Source organism: Micromesistius poutassou (assembly GCF_964030765.1).
Source record: "Micromesistius poutassou genome assembly, chromosome: 8".
Classification (NCBI taxonomy): domain Eukaryota; kingdom Metazoa; phylum Chordata; class Actinopteri; order Gadiformes; family Gadidae; genus Micromesistius; species Micromesistius poutassou.
In genome coordinates, this window is record NC_140278.1 from 8,815,360 (window position 1) to 8,832,490 (window position 17,131).

Consider the following 17,131-nt stretch of genomic DNA (forward strand, 5'->3'; position numbering starts at 1 on the left):
CCCCCTCCCTCTCACCGAACCAAAGGTTTGAGGCGAGTATTATAGGAAAGACAACATGAATAACAAAATATCAGATGCAGTCTCTCCCTTGATAAGGTATATGGCCCTGGCTATGCCCCAGACGACCGGGTTGGTTCATCCTCGTTGGGACATAACAAATGGAGGAATGTTGGAAATAACACCTGGTATCTAGGAGAGGCACTGGCCAGTTCATAGACTTAAGAAATGTGAAGACAGAGAGACACTAAAAAACACCAACATTCTACATTCCTCCCTCTTGATCATATTTGTTGTATACTTGGATATCATACTTAGTACAACAACTAATAAGGACACAAGACCGTGAGCTTTTCCAATGCACTGCCGTCAGCCCGTAGCATGGCGTGACCGCGTCCCAGGAGGGACAAACTTAAACAGTCAATACACAACAATATTAAACAAAGTTTAAAGATCAGCCTTAAAAATTAGAATTCTGTGTATCTACTGGTAAACAATCAACAATTAACTAAATCAAGGAAAGAAGAAAAGACAATAGTAAACATAAAAGTATACTCATCATACACAAGTAAACCAGGTGTAGGCTTCTTAAAAAAATAACAAACTCATTAAGTTATTGATGATTAAACCAAATTTCGAGCACCAGACCTTGCGATGGGGGCCCACCACAGCAGCCACCCTAAGGGGGGGTCAACAAGGGGCAGTCGGTTGTGGGGCGGTGAGACACACATACCTTGATGACCACAGAGAGCATAATAATGGGAAGGACAAATGGCAGTGCGATTTGGACTAATATAGACCCACCCAACCCACTTAGCCATCCTCCCAAAGACCAACTCTCTAATCTCATCAAAACACAAACATTCTACAAGCCTCATTCTGGACCTTGACGAGTCTGCATGAAGACAGGAAGTTGCACAGCCGGCCTTAAGGTAGAACAACCTGGAGCTGATTACGCTGAAAACTGTGGGGATAACCTTCTCCTGAAGGTTATCTCCACAGTCCCTCCTCATCATACTCTCTGTACATACAAACTCTAAATTATATATTTTGTTGTTTAAACAGTTTTACACCAAGGCATGCTGTATATATTGTATACTGTATATACTGTATATTGTATGAATGCCATATTGTCATGTGCACTTACCTCATATATATACCTTGTATATGAATAAACCTTTTAATCAGCCATTATCTATTCCAGCATCTGTGCACTGTACAGCATTGCAGCAAACTGCATGTTTTTTTTATATATATACTTGTTTTTTTGTTGATTTATGACGTACATTAAGCATCGCTGTGGTTGTGTGTGTGTGTGTGTTTATTATTATTATTAAACCTTTATTTAACCAGGCAGATCATTAAGAACAAGTTCTTATTTACACTGATGAGGGAGGGAAAGGGGCAGTGAGAAAGGATAGGTTAGAGAGGCAACAGCACACAAACACAGCTGTACAGACATAAAACAAGGCAGCAACAGGGACCTGCAGGGTTAACATACAGCTACTCAGACATACAAAGCACGAGCGAAGAACAGGATTACATAAACAAGGCAGAATAGCAAGAATAAACTTATAGCAAAATAAACGTGTGTGTGTGTGTGTGTGTGTGTGTGTGTGTGTGTGTGTGTTGGGGTCTACAGTCCTATGCAGGTATTGGAACTTGGCTGTCATTGTGTATTTGCATTGTGTTACTTTTTTCAGGCATTTTCCCTGCTCATAAGGCCGTTGTACTGCCAGGACAATAGAGCATGAGAGTACAGTAGGTCACAGGCATTTTACCTTTTCATCGTCCGAAATGCATACAGCATTGACCGATAAACATCAAGTCACATTTGTCAAACTGCAACAACGGACCACATTCTTTTTCACTATGACTGTGTTACAGTTAGAGTCATCGGGTGCCAGACTGTTCCCTTGCACAGAGAAAACAAAAACATTGTTGGAATAAACAGTAGTAAGGCTTTGTGGGTAAAGCTCTGCGTATTATCGTATCACGGCCGCTGTGTTTAATTCATTGTTCTGTGTGCTATGCCCACTCTTTATTTGTACCAGCAGCAATAGAAGTTCAGAATCTAAAGTTAACATTTCATACGTGAAATAATGATAATAAAATGGATGTTTAACAAGCTATTAAGTATTCCTCTCTATGTGTATAGGGATAGCTTTGTATGATTGATCTGATTAACAGCAACTGCATGTGTGCCCTATAATAACCTCTCTGTGTCTCCGTGGTTGGTTAAAACACTGCTGGCATCAATGTGTTTTTTTTTGTGCGTTGTATGTTTTCAATATCTTTTAAGTTTGAAATCAAAACATAAAAAAAATCATAGAATAAATAAATAATAAACGTCGGTACCATTTCGTCCTGGCCACGCCCTTTCGACGCACTACCAGGGAACGCACGGACGCTGCGCGTTTTGGATCGCCCAACACGAACCAAACGTGTTGTTTCTGTCTAAGGTTTCCAGTCATATTGCGGGGGAATAGTCTGGAGAAAAGGACGTATCCAACTCATCTTGAATAATGTCATATATCCACCTTGGTGGCGTTTATTCTGTGCTTTTATACATATTCTCATCCATGGCGGCGGTCGACCCCCAAGGTTTATCTGACATAGCATCTTCCAATTCTTCCGATTATTTTCTGTATTTTGCTTACGGAAGTAACCTACTCAAGGAGAGACTGCAGAAGAGAAACCCCTCGGCCACTTTCTATTCGGTTGGATACTTAAAGGTAGGCCTGCAGGTTGACTGATATAAAACGTAGGCTCCTTCATCAAATTACCCATGACATATAATTGAGAACCTATTTCTTTAGACAATAACTCGACTCCATTATTTGTTTTACAGTAGCCTAGGCCTACAGTAAAGGTCCAAAACAGTATTAAATGTTCAATTTAGTAAATCATTTTAAGATGTTAATGGTCAAAATGAGTGCATTTCAATGGTATGCCTATCTGTGACCTGCGCACTAATGGTAAAAGTTAATAGCCCATGTTACCCTGCAGGCCTACAGAATATGTCAACCAGTGGCTTCTCCTAAATTAAAAAAAATAAAATGGTCAAATATTGTGTTAACATTTAATTGACAAAAAATGCGTTGGAACGTCCATCTTGAAGACGAGTTCGTTCATAATCAGCTGCTTATTATGTCGACACACCGACAGTATCAGCTCGACTCGACTCAACTCGCCTCGACTCGACTCGGTTGGGTTCCAGGCACGTCGCGTTTCCATCTAAAAAAGTACCTCTTCATTGTGGGCGGGTCGTAGAAAATAACCTCTCCACCATGGGCGGGTCGTCATTAGGTTTTAATCACGGGAGACGCGATTCCCGGGAAAGGTTATGATGGGAAATAAAATAAAATAAAAAGCGCAATGACTGCGCGTCTATTGTTGTCATACGGTAACGTTGATGGATGGCGTTGATGGAGGCGAGAGGCGGGAGCGGGTCCGTGGACTCCAGCCACGCCGGACACACACAACCACGCGCAGCCTATCTCTAGCCCCGGGAAAGGAGCGACACACACGGCGAAACGCTGATCAGTGTCCCCCTCGAGAGCGGTTTCGTGGACTCCAACCACGCCGGACACAACTTAACTTTGAGTGATTATTCCCATTTATAGCCGCTGGCCAATCAGTTGCCAGCAGCCTGTTTACGTCACACAAAAGTACCTACTCCGCTCGCTTGGAACCTCGACGGAGGTAGTACTAAAAAAAGTACCCGGTACCCTGCCAATGGAAACGCAAAAAAGGCGGGGTGAGTCGAGTCGAGCTGGTACTGTCGGTGGAAATGCGGCATTACTGTGTGTTCACACCGCACTTCGCCCCGCGACACGTTTCAATGTTAAGTGAACGTAGAGACGCGTATCGGGCGAAACTTTTTGTCGCCGGGACCCGCGACAAGATTTGATTGACGGGGCGACAGTTTTCCCCAAGACGGGCGGGCGCGTACACGTGGATTTTGTCGCGCGAATGAGCGACAGATTTCGCAGAAGTTGAAATATTTCAACTTTTTCGCGGCATTCGCGTTGAAACAGCCAATCAGCGTTCACTGCCTGTGGGTAACGTGGGTGAAGTAACGTAAAACAGCCAATCAGCGTTCACTCCCTGGGTGACGTCAAGTAACAGCCAATCAGTTCACTCCCTGGGTGAAGTAACGTAAAACAGCCAATCACCGTTCAACCGTTCAGTGAACCGCAGCTTGGAGGAGAAAGTGATTGTTGCCGTTTGTGACTCCCGGAGCTCTATATCTATATATAATATATAAATATCTATATAATATAATATATACGATATATATAATATCATGGCACAAAGCGGTGTGCGCCTCCGGATTATATTATTAACCCATAAACGACGGGCATTCCGACGTCTCTCCCTCTTCCACAACAGGTACAGACACACATCTCGGCCATGGTTGATGAGAATGAATTGGCATGAATGACCGTTGGCAGGCAAAACGCTCCGCGACAAAATTCGCCCCGCGACACGTTAAGTGCACACAAATAAGCACACATTAAGCACAGCGACAGATTTCGCTGAGTCGCGCTACAACATTCGCTGAGTCGCGCGAATCGGCGAAATTTGTGACTTTTGGTGTGAACGCACAGTTAGAGATGGCTCGTTCGCAAACGAATCAGTTTGAACGACTCTTGCATTCCACCCACCATTGCAAACTATTTTAACATGAACAAACCGACCTGATTCCCCGTTTCAGTTCGTCTCGTTCGTTCTCCAAGACTCGACTCCCAGCTCCACCCACTAGTCGCTGAGTCGCGCTGACTCGCGAGTCGCCATTCGTTCACTGACTGTGTTTAGCAGTGAAGATTCTAGGACTGAGAAGTCACAAGAGCCAGACGGGCAACAATATCCCGATTCCGAACATGAAGCGCTCCTCTGCTAAAAAAAGGAACTTAGTTAATGTTGTGTTGATTGATGACCGTTTGCACCATTGCACGATCGTGATTCGTTTGAGAATGAGAACGAGGGAGGAGCCAAGTCTGACCGACTCAATAGCTATGTTCGAAATCGTTCCCTATCACGTATATAGTGCACTATATAGGGTGCTCACCATTTTGTAGTGCTGTTCGAATTCTCAGTGATTAATTTAGTGGACTATAAAATACCCAAAAATTGAGTGAACATATGATGTTCCCTACATGTTACTCCCGTATACCACAATGCAATGCGGGCACATTTACTGACGCAAATGACGTTTAGAAATGTTCAGCGTAGTGTCCGAATTCTTGTTTGTTCGTTTACTATATCATAAACACTATATAGGGAATAGTGAGTGAGGGAACAGGAAACGATTTCGAAGACAGCTAGTGACTGAGAACCATGATTCACCGCTACCGGAAACGCGACTGAACGAACAAACAAACAAACAAACAAACAAACGATTCGAACGACTCTTCTTGGCGAACTGACCAACGCAAACTGATTCATTCAAACAAATCATGAAATCCACCACTACTGCTTATCGCAGGTCGACTGACTCGATGTCCTTCTCATACATTCCCGTAACGTCACAGTGCATTTGCCTGTGGAAGCTCAGCATCCATCGACTTTAATGGGGCTGCATAGAACAGCTTTTTTGAGTGCGTCGAAAGTAAACGGCTGGCCTTGACGCTGGGCTTCTGCGTGATGATTGGAGGGTCTGCGAAAGACTAAGTTGCCGTTTGATTGACAGCGATTTTGAACTATAAAACGTCGCCGGAGCTCTCGCAGATTTTGCAAGCGAGTCGAAAGACAAACTGCAACTAGTGGTGGATTTCATGATTTGTTTGAATGAATCAGTTTGTGTCGGTCAGTTCGCCAAGAAGAGTCGTTCGTTCGTTCGTTCCCATTTCCGGTAGCGGTGAATCATGATTCTCAGTCACTGAGTCGGTCAGACTTGGCTCCTCCGTCGTTCTCGTTCAAACAAATCGCGAATGCACAGTTCTCAGCCGAGTCGGTCAGACTCAGCTCATCCTCGTTCTCATTCTCAAACGAATCACAATCGTGCAATGGTGCAAACGGTCATTAATCAACACAACATTAACTAAGTTCCTTTTAGCTGAGGAGCGCTTCATGTTCGGAATCGGGATGTTGTTGCCCGGCTGGCTCTCGTGACTTCTCAGTCCTCGAGTCTTCACCGCTAAACACAGTCAGTGAACGAAGTGGGTGGAGCTGGGAGTCGAGTCTCGGCGAACGAACGATACGAACGAGACGAACTGAAACGGGGAATCAGGTCGGTTTGTTCATGTTAAAGAGTTGTTCGTTCGAACTGATTTGTTCGCGAACGAGCCATCACTAACTGCAACCTATTTCTTGATATTTGCTTGGCGAAACTGCTAGACAATTTTCATTGTACATTTCATACACTTATACACACAATTCCTTGTTTCAGTTTAACAGAATTCCCACATTTCCTTGTTCGAGTTTAATATCGTTTTGGTAGTTGGCCAGCACTTTGATTCAGGAAGCCTGAGGTCTGAACTTCAAGTCCTGTATTCAGATCAGGACAGTCAGGACTTGCAGGGTGACAGGGGAACACTGTTTGATTTCTTGGTGTTCCTTATAGAGTTGGACATTGCAATGCCTCAGCTTTACAAACTGTTCTCATTAGTGTAGGGTGACCAGACGTCCCGGTTTTACCGGGACAGTCCGCGATTACATAGCCAACGTGGTCTTATTATAGCCCGAACATTAACTAAAAACCACATAGAAAGATTAAAGCATCCAGCATATGATTTCGACATGTGTGAGGGCAATGGGGCATACGCAACACGGATGATCGCACAGTGGAATGCTGCGCGATTTAAGGTGGACGAGCGCTGGGCAGAGATCTTCACGCATTTCAGAAGCAGGGAGAGATTCCGTACAAAAATGTATGTCTAATTCGTCAGTTTGCCGTGTGTCTGCCTGTCACAAATGCTCCCGTTGAGCTGATCTTTTCCATAATGAACAATACGAGACTGACGAGAGGAACAGCATGATCGTTCCACCTTAATGGCGTTGCTTGTACGCGGGACAATTTTGATGACATCTGTCCGAAATTCCACAGCAGCAAGCTGTCAGCAAACAAATAGATTTTGGAGCAAAATCCTTGAGGTCATGTTTTCGGAGCTCTAAGAGGTTGACGTCACAACACACACACACACACACACACACACACACACACACACACACACACACACACACACACACACACACACACACACACACACACACACACACACACACACACACTAAGCTTCAGGCTAATTCATAAAAATATAGAAATATAGTCCCACACAAAACTCATATAAGTAGGCTTACCAAAAACATACATGTTTTTTCCCCCATTAGTCTTAGTTATGAGCAGTAGTCCTATAGGACAGTGATCATGATTTGCCTCAATATCAGAACAACACCCATAGGACAAATAGCAATGGTGGGTGGAATTCCATAAAGTAGGGCTGTATGCAATGTCAACTTGTCCAGGCCTTGCAAGTCAGGATGTAGGCTGAATGAATTTTTAGGTAGTAGCCATCCCCAAAATGCACCAGAATACAGGAAATCACATCTACCAAATCAAAATTTTAACCGGGGGAGGACACCCAGACACCCCGTCCCTGACTGCACCCCACCGACAAATTTAATCACCAGCCGCCACTGGTCCTACGTCTTGAAATTGAGCCTAATATCTGCGTCTATGACCTTGTGCACTACAGTCACGCGCAAAGTGTCCCGGTTTTAGTTTCAGGAAATCTGGTCACCCTACATTAGTGGCAACATTTAGAGCTACTTCTGCAGGTGTAGAAAGGAGCTTCTCCTGTTTAAAGTGGCTCAAGTCCTACACCCGTAACACAATGGGCCAAGGCCGTTTAAGCAGCCTTGCTCTGCTGGCCATTGAGAGGACAAGGTCAACTGGTCAAGTCACTGGAAAAGACCGCCACTGATTTCACCCTAAAGTAGATAGATTAGTAGAAGATATTATTCAACAAATCCAAGATTAAAATATTTAATTGTAAACAAAATGTTTTATTGCTTCCATCTAGGATTACTCTCTGAAGTTTGGCTGGTCAGAGAATTTCGGCGACGTCAATAACTGGCACGGAGGAGTGGCAACCATAGAGGAGAGCATCGGGGAGGAAGTGTGGGGCGTTGTCTGGCGAATGGGCCTTGAGAACCTCCAGACGCTGGACGAGTAAGCAAAACAGAAACAAAATACACACACATGCTTAGAAGTACAGAGCCCCTTAAGGGACCTACATAGAAGAAAAGGAAAGACATGAAAATACTGAAAAAACAATGCAGGGTGAAAGAAGATGCAGGGTGAAAAACAAAAAAAGGGGTTTGAAAAAAAAAACACTGAGGTGAAAAAAACAAAACAGCTGCGGGGTAAAAAAACCTAAACTTTCTCCAACAAACAAGAGAGAGTAAGCATTGAGTTGTACTTTGAGCGTGGCCTAAATATAACCAAATCAAGGTAGCGTTATGCTCTAGTCATGTTTTTTCACCCTGCCGTAAAACATTTTCCCCCGACTTTTTTGTCCCTTAAGGGGCTTAGTATAGAAGTACTCTATACTAAGCTATACTTGTCTCTATACTTGTCTCTCCTTTCTGTGCTATGTTAAAATTAATTGAACCCAGTCAAGAGGGAGTGCAGAAGGGGGTCTACAGGCCACTGCAGGTGAATGTGACCACAGCCAAGGGAGACACACACTGCAGGAGCTACCAGATGAATGACTTCTACCCGTTCATCACCTCTCCGCCTTACAAACAGGTGGGAACGCAAGCTTAACGAAACATCACAGTGCAATGGGTTCAGGCGAGTCGTATTGTTGTTTCAAATAAGGATTATGACTATGTTAAGTATTTTGGAAAAAGTATGCTGGTAGGCTCACTCACACATGCAAATATAGATGGATATAGATTTGCATGCATTTCACACATTATTGAAAATCAATCATTAAAAGAACCCACCACACAAGAATAATAATTTCCATAACAATCGGGTAGACATATCCAAGAACAAAAAAGGATTATCCTAAGCAAGTATTGTGAACCATAACTTTCTTTTGATATACTTCATAACATCAGCTGAATATGAGCTTTGGACCATAATGTGCAACCATTATAATCAATGTGAATCATGTGTTATAGTATAAAGCAGGATTTTATTACATTTAGCTTACATTTAGTTTACATTTAGCAGACGTTTTTATCCAAAGCGACTTACAATAACATTTGTCAGAGTTAAGAGAAACAATATATCGCTTTTGGTACAGTAAGGATGTTCATAGAACCAAGTGCCAAGCACTTAGAATTGGTTAAACCATTCCCCATATAATTCCCCTAAGTACTATTTTTAAATATGACTGATGATATGATATTATAAACATGACTATTTTATATGACTTATGGGTCTCATAGAGCGTCTTTCAAACTGTTCTACAGGTTGTGTGCCTTGGTGCGAGGCAGCATGGACTTCCCCTGGACTACATCAAGAAACTGGAGGCTGTGCAGACCAACGGCTACAAGGGCCCATCCATTCTGGATACACTGGAGGGGATAGAAGCTGCCTCCTCATCCTAATTAACCATTAGGATGTCTTTTAGGGATTTGCCTCCTCCTCTAATGATACTTGAAATAAAATAAAGGAGTATCTGCTCAATAATAAACACAGATGGGTGACATAGGCTTCATTCAATCTGAATACCAGATCAATTAATTTGTCTCTATTTTACATTTACCTACTGTTACACGTTTGTTTAACATAGGCTACATTTTTTACTTGACAAATTAGAAATTATTTACTGATAATTTACTTATATTTGGTAATAAGCATATAAAGGAATAAAGAAAGTTATTTCACTTCATGTGGACATCGTCTCATGTTACTCATGAAAGTTTTATTTATTTCATAATCAAGGTTTTAGGTTACGTCATCCTTGTTGTCCCGGTTCCCCATTTCCATTTCAGTGTTGTTGAGCGTCAGTGTCAGTGTCAGTGTCAGAAAAGTAGGAAGTCTTGACTCAGCTACTCTCCTACATGTTCTTTTGGGTTAATTCAGGCTGACATTCGATCTATTTTTTTCTATCATTTAATGGAATATCTTGTAAGTCCTGCGCTATTCGTCCGTCTACTTTCTCGTCGACACATTTTAATATTGATGATTGTTTATCGAGTTCAATCAGCTTGATACACGTACAGACGAAGGATTGGATGCGATTCACTATAGGCCTATAAACGGAAGGTAGGATTAACAAGTTGGGACATTGTGTGCCATTTGGCCCACTGTGACAGATTAAGTAAATTTACAGTTCTATTCGGCGCTGTAAAAAGGTGCCAGAGAGTTGCTTTCGTTTTAGGGAATGTTGTCAAGCTTGTACTGAGCCTAACAACGAGATTCCGAGAAGAATGGGAGTTTGTTTAAAAGTTGCCTTTGATACATCGCATCAGTTTTTCTGATATAATAAGTTATATCATAACCTAACCCGTTCTCGTAACCGCGCAGTCGATCACAAACATGATGGGTAGCGGAGAGGAAGATTTTCTTCCGCCCATATTCGGTCACGTGCCCCCATCGGTGATCATCAACTGGCACAGAGAGCTTCTGGTGTCCCGGGTCAAGAGCGTGCAGTGCATGTTGGACAACCTGTTACAGAGTGACTTATTCTGTGCAGAAGACGTAGAGATAGTGCACCGCACCCCCACCAAATCAGACCAGGTGAGGCAATAAGCTACAAAAAGAAGCCATAGAATATATTGCATTAATAAGGCTACTCACCTCATTTAAAATTGATACTAATTTATATTACACTAATACTTCTGTAGGCGTTGTTTTCGGGGTGTAGCTTAAGTAATTTCAACTAATTCTCGAGTGTTTCAATTCCTTAAGATGCGCAAAATCTTGGAGCTGATTCAGTGCAAAGGAGAAGATGCCTGTGAATACTTCATTTATGTCCTGTATAAAGTGCATGATGCGTACATGGATCTCCAGCCATGGCTCAAAGAGATACAGTACCAGCCAAGTGAACCTATGCTGATGATAAATGTGGTTAACACTGACCCAAGTAAGTCTCCATGTTGAACGAATACTGTTCAATAACGTTGAGGAATACCTGCATTTGCTTAAGCTCAATGATATTGTGTAGGCCTACACATTAAAACAAACTCAATACAGAATATCCACAATAATGGCAATCGTGACAATCTATTTTGGGTCACACACAGACATGTCTTTTTTCCCATAACATGAAACTGCCATTGGAAAATGTATTTCTATATTTCTATCTTAGTCTGTGGTACAAGTGGAGCCTTCATACTCATCCTGTGGTACTAATATGACTACTTATACTTTTTGTTTGGCAGTCAGCAAGTATTGTGACACGTTGAGGCAGGAACTGGGCCGGGACACCCACTTCATTATGTCTTATGCTCAGCAAGAAGAAGCCCGGTTGGAAGACCTCTACACCCTCACCCAGATGGAGCTCATCAACGACCGCAATGAGAGCCTGGGCTTCATGCAGAGCCTGGACCAGCTCCTGGACGAGTCTGGGGTCTTCAACCCTCAGGCTGACGTGGTCTACATCACCGGGGACGCTGGCATGGGCAAGTCCCTCCTCTTGCAGAAACTCCAGAACCTCTGGTCGAAGAGAGAGCTGCAAACGGACGCAATTTTCTTCTTCCGATTCCGCTGCAGGATGTTCACCGCCTTCCGGGAGACGGCAGAGATATCGCTCAGGGATCTGCTCTTCAAACACAGCTGTTACCCTGATGACGATCCGGATGATGAGGTGTTTGAGTACATTGTGCGCTACCCCGAGAGGACCATCTTCACGTTCGATGGCTATGACGAGATCGAGGGCGACGTGGACCTGTTGAACGTACCGCAGGTGGTCTCGCCAGAAGATAAGGCCCACCCACTGCTGTTGCTCATCAACCTTCTGTGTGGGAAGCTGCTCAGGGGGTCCCAGAAGGTGCTGACTGCCCGGACTGGGACAGAGGTGCCGAACAGGGTGGTCAAGAAGAAGGTGTCGCTGAGAGGCTTCTCCCCCACCAATCTGCAGTCCTATGTGGCACTGCACTTTACCAAACTGGAGCACAGACAGCTTGTGTCTGTTCACCTGGATGCCAGTCCCCACCTCTGTGGCCTCTGTTCCACACCCCTGTTCTGTTGGATCGTGTTCAAGAGCTTCAAGCACCTCCGTGCCGTACACAACGATTTTGCACTTCCAGAAAAATGCTTCACGCTCACAGACGTCTTCTTGTTGTTTACAGAGGTGTTTCTCAGCCGCTGGGCCTTGCCGGCCAGACATCTGCACAAGAAAAGGGCCCGGTGCACTTCAGAGACATTCAAGTTGGGGCTCGGGCCCCTGGGAGCCCACGCCAAACTGGCCCTTCAAGGCATGGTGAGGGGGCGCTTCATTTTCAACCAGGAAGAGGTTTCAGCTTGCGACCTGACAGAGGAGGACCTGCTCGTGGGCTTCCTACGACCCGTCCACTGCTACGACGCCTGTGGAGGTGAGGCCACCTATGAGTTCCTCCACATGACCCTGCAGTCTTTCCTCGCTGCACTCGCTCTGGTGCTTGACGACAGCATCAACGTAAGATCCATCCTTAAGTTCTTCACAGAATGTAAAAGGAAGCGGGAGCGTTTAAATTTGCCTTGCGCGTCATGCATGACCAAATCTTCGGAGTTAAGAGAGAGGGACATGTTCAAGAGCAATGAGCATCTACAGTTTACCAATCTGTTCCTGTGTGGGCTGCTTTCCAAGGACCATGGCAGCCTTGTGGAGCACTTGGCACCTCCGGCGCTCTTGAAGAAAAAAAGGGCTCTGCTTAAAACATACCTGTCCACCAGCATCAAGTCCCACCTGCGGGGCCTGCCCACCTACAAAAGTGATGAGGGCAAAAGAGTTCACGTGTTGCCCAATTTTGTATGGATGCTCCGGTGCATCTTTGAGACGGGAAGCAATGACGTGGCCCAGCTGACAGCGAAGGGCATCACGGCCAACTACATCAAACTGGGCTACTGCAACATGTATTCCGGGGACTGCACCGCCCTTAACTTTGTGTTGCAACACAGGCAGAAACAGTTGGCAGTGGACATGGACAACAACAACATCAACGACTACGGCGTGCAGCAGCTCAGGTCATCTTTCTCCAAGATGACAGTGGTCAGGTAAAAGAGCAAAGATGTATTGTTAAACTGAATGTAGAATAACTACATATAAAAGCCAGTGGTGGTCATCCCTTTAACCTTGAAACTGTTTGGTTCCAGGTTGTGTGTCAATCAGATCTCGGACAGTAGTGTTAAAGTGCTGGCTGAGGAGTTGCGTAAGCACAAAATAGTGAAGGTGCTCGGGTGAGTGAACAATTAATTGGACTCAATCTATTATATTTAACTGAACTTGCAAAATTCAATACGGTCAGTTTCGGGACCTAGGCAGCTGTGTTCACAGAGGAAATTCATAAATTTGGGCTAGCCCTTAAATTCACAATTAGTGTTTCCTGACTTGAACATTTTCTTCAGCCTTTACAGCAATCACATCACGGATGCAGGAGCCAAATATGTGGCTCAAATCATTGAGGAATGCCCAAGACTGCGTATTCTGAAGTAGGTTTATTTGCAAATCCTATTTCATTTTGTATCATACGATATGATAAAACATCTGAATTTTTCTGATAAAATATGCATGACTGCTCTACTATTAACCACTCAGGGATTTCTTTCTTTGGCTAGGCTTGGTAAAAACAAGATCACCAGTGTTGGGGCGAAGTGTTTGGCAAATGCCATCAAAAGGAGCACATCGATTTTTGACGTTGGGTAAGACTTAATGTTCCATCAGAACGCCTATATTTGTACTTCAGTTAATTTGTGTTAAGAGATGCTGGCATTGCCAATGCCTGTGTTACTGATCCTTTACCAAACACAGAGCAACCACAGAAACATCAATAACCTCAATCAATATCAATGCAATGATATTGATGGTTGGTTGGTATCACAAACGTTAAACCAACAGCAATAATACATTTCAGATAACAAAAGCAACTTTATTACATGTTCCATATGTTTTGGATAAAGTAAAGAATGTAGTACATTTTAACAGTAAAATAGCCAGTAACACAGCCCTGATGTCTTGTTTCTAGAATGTGGGGGAACACGGTTGGTGACGAGGGAGCCAAAGTGTTTGCAGAGGCTCTGAGGAACCATCCAAGTCTCAACAGCCTCAGGTTCGATGGCGAGGCCTCTCATTAAGCGGGGCCAAGATGCCCTTTATTAAAGTGCCAGTGGACACAAATCCTCTTTTTATGGGTTTAAACCTATATTTCAAGCCTTGTCTATGCCAGTTTGAAACTAACTGAAACAATACTGTTATCTAGAGAGATCAGGTGTAAAATCATGTGTTTTTGCCAGTGTCCACCAACCATTGTGAATTTTCAACTGTGCTCAAAACTCAATTCGCTCTGTGGAGCTCCATCAAAACATCCATATAGCACTCATACTCAATGACATGTACTACCTAATAAAAAGTATCACAAAGTTGCCGTGGCTAGTAAACATCGGCAAACACCGCCCCCTCCTTTCAATATCTCCCGAAATGCATTCAAAAAATATGCGATGGTTGTTTGTTGCAGTCTTTCGGCCAATGGCATCACTTCAGAAGGTGGGAAGATCTTGGCTGAAGCGTTACTTGAAAACACCATCTTGAGGATCTTCTGGTAGGCCCCAGAGATACAGTTCAAGTACAGGTCAAAATACTGTCCTCACAGGTCCATGCTACAGTCAGTGAAGCGACTATTTCATTGTTTTTAGGTTGGTGGAAAACAAACTGACAGACGAGGTGGCCCCCCATCTGGCCAAGCTGGTTGAGGCAAACACTGGGCTGTCTAACCTCTGGTAAATCACACATTACACTTAACACACCCTGTACATGCTGTCACACACAGGGCTGTCCTGTCTATGGTGAATCACACACTACACTTGACACACCCTGTACTTTGAGCGCTTTGAGTGTCTAGAAAAGCGCTATATAAATTCAATTAATTATTATTATTATTATTACTTCCCTGTACACGAACACGTGCAATACCAAACAGACTTGTTGGTTTAATTGATTGTTGGCCCATTTAGGATTTAGTTAGTTTCTTGTCTCTTGTTCTTTGACTCCAGGTTGATCAGTAACCAGCTCACTGTGATGGGGTTAAGACTGCTCCAGGAGGCCCTGACCCACAATACAGCCCTCCAAGAAATATGGTAGGTAACTAGAGTGGAGTCGTGATCAGATAGAAGCATTACTGCAGTCCATTTTGGTGACCTTCTGTTGGATGTTGTATATTTGTGAAGTTGCCCCTGGAAAAGGAAGTGGAAGAGTGAACTAATTTTTTTTCCCTTTTTTTAACTGTGAGATGCGTGGTCTGTTCCGTAAAAGTCCCAACATCTGCCAATCTCTTCACAGCGTGAAAGGAAACAATGTTTCTGAAGAGGAAGAAAAACAATTGGAAGCCGAAAAACGTCTGCGGTTTCATTGAGCGGGAACCTTTGTGAAGAGTTAGAGGAATTTTCTTCTGTGCAGGGTTTCAATGCTATTCATAATAAACAGGTTTTATATTGAACAGTATGACAGCAGTAGGATAACAAACCATAACTATGCATAGTGTTATTATTGGTGGTTTTAAATGTTCCCTCCTCATTTGTTACATTTATACATGTCTTACGTACCTTTATGCAGATTAAGAAGAATGGATCCACGTAAGCAACTATGTCATAAATCATGTACAAAATAATGCATTTTATTTATAGCTATGAACACACTCTGTGATTTTGCCAAGACTAAGCATTGGCATCTTCACAGTGGAATATTCTGGGGCAAATTTATTTTAAACATAATTTGTTGTACTGATAGCTGTGGTTTACATTTACTGGTTACCAGAAAGAGAAAGTGTGCTGACTTATGTTATGTTGAGTGACATAATCAATCATTTAAAACTACAGAAGCCCAACCTAGAAACTCCACGTGTTTAATATGATCAGAATGGCAATTATTGGAAAGATTCTACAAGATTTGGTTCAGTTTTTTACTGCAAAAGTTAACTTCAAAGTCAAGTCACTTCAAGTAACCTCAATTATTTTTTCTGTGAGGTCTGCTCAAGCAATTCTTGAGTGAACTAGAGAAAAAAGTTTATCTGTATTCTACAGTTAGCAGTAAACATTGTAGATAAAATGATAAATTGTAGTTTTATTGTATACTGTGAATAAGTATATGTTACACGTGAACCTCATAAGATGGCGCAATTTGATTGGTTCGCTATCTCGGCAATATTGGGCAATATCCCATGATTGAGATCTAAAACTTGGGATATTGTTTTCATCGCAGACGGTCGTCTCGTCACGCTAATAAAAACAAATAAACCGCTAATAAAACAAATTAATCCCGGCAAAAAGTGTTATCTTGTTTATTTGAGTGTTATTTATTTAGAGTGTTCACGTGTAGTATATACTAAATATTCCTGAATAAATATTCAGGTCTAAATCAATCACTTTTCTGGTTTGGCAAGCTGTACCAAAAACAAAAATTCTAGGCATTCATTCACAAACACATGCCCACAGAAACACACAGAGACAATAACTTTGAATTGAAATGGGTTATTGAAAAGATTAGCTTTTTTTTTTTTTTTACATTTGCTTTCTGTACATATTCACAACATAGATGAATGCTAACATGGAATGCTACTAGTGACGCAGACTTCCTGGAAACAACAAGCAGTCAAACCTTCACATTCTGTTGTTACAAGTTTGGGATAACTTTTCAAAATAAAAGTATTTTCATATCATTGGTTTAGTTTGGTGATTGAATGAAGTATTTTATATGTGTGCAAACGTGGCAAATAAGTGATAATGAAAAGTGATTATGTAATGCAACGATGTACATAACTACACTGCTTAAAGGTGCTTTGTTAATAATATTGTTCAGGTAAGGCTTTCTTTTTCAACCCAGTCCAACAGAGGGACTAGCCATATATATATATATATATATATATATATATATATATATATAATATGCCAGTCTTGAGTCCAATCTAAAGTAAATAAGTTGTGAATGAAATTGTTTCCTTTGTGATGTTGTGAAATAGAGGACATTTCACCAGGCACATT

General features: G+C 42.7%; 2 protein-coding genes across 3 annotated transcripts; both read left to right on the forward strand.

Annotated features, from left to right (window-relative positions):
* The first annotated feature begins 2,455 nt into the window (after positions 1–2,455).
* Positions 2,456–9,692, forward strand: ggctb (gamma-glutamylcyclotransferase b). Its single transcript, XM_084472291.1, has 4 exons — positions 2,456–2,732; positions 8,025–8,173; positions 8,620–8,752; positions 9,427–9,692. The coding sequence occupies exons 1-4, from the start codon at positions 2,523–2,525 to the stop codon at positions 9,562–9,564; spliced, it is 630 nt and encodes a 209-aa protein (XP_084328417.1). The 5' UTR covers positions 2,456–2,522; the 3' UTR covers positions 9,565–9,692.
* A 288-nt stretch (positions 9,693–9,980) lies between these two features.
* On the forward strand, positions 9,981–16,785 carry nod1 (nucleotide-binding oligomerization domain containing 1). 2 transcript variants are annotated; one of them, XM_084471586.1, is made up of 12 exons: positions 9,981–10,225; positions 10,487–10,699; positions 10,871–11,045; positions 11,344–13,156; positions 13,256–13,339; positions 13,508–13,591; positions 13,718–13,801; positions 14,125–14,208; positions 14,614–14,697; positions 14,792–14,875; positions 15,149–15,232; positions 15,435–16,785. In XM_084471586.1, exons 2-12 carry the CDS (start codon positions 10,499–10,501, stop codon positions 15,505–15,507), a joined length of 2,850 nt encoding a protein of 949 aa, XP_084327712.1. In that variant the 5' UTR covers positions 9,981–10,225; positions 10,487–10,498; the 3' UTR covers positions 15,508–16,785. The 2 variants fall into 2 exon arrangements, with proteins under 2 accessions (XP_084327712.1, XP_084327711.1); XM_084471585.1 differs by having other exon boundaries at positions 9,992–10,087.
* The last annotated feature ends 346 nt before the right edge of the window (positions 16,786–17,131 follow it).

What these genes read in the sequence shown, in the direction of transcription:
- nod1 (XM_084471585.1), top strand. An exon ending in AAAATAGTGAAGGTGCTCGG is followed by an intron (nt 13,340 to 13,507) that starts GTGAGTGAACAA and finishes CATTTTCTTCAG; the next exon opens with CCTTTACAGCAATCACATCA. An exon ending in ACAGCCCTCCAAGAAATATG is followed by an intron (nt 15,233 to 15,434) that starts GTAGGTAACTAG and finishes ATCTCTTCACAG; the next exon opens with CGTGAAAGGAAACAATGTTT.
- ggctb (XM_084472291.1), top strand. Translation starts at nt 2,523, where the DNA reads ATGTCATATATCCACCTTGGTGGCGTTTATTCTGTGCTTTTATACATA. An exon ending in ATTCGGTTGGATACTTAAAG is followed by an intron (nt 2,733 to 8,024) that starts GTAGGCCTGCAG and finishes GCTTCCATCTAG; the next exon opens with GATTACTCTCTGAAGTTTGG. An exon ending in AACCTCCAGACGCTGGACGA is followed by an intron (nt 8,174 to 8,619) that starts GTAAGCAAAACA and finishes AATTGAACCCAG; the next exon opens with TCAAGAGGGAGTGCAGAAGG.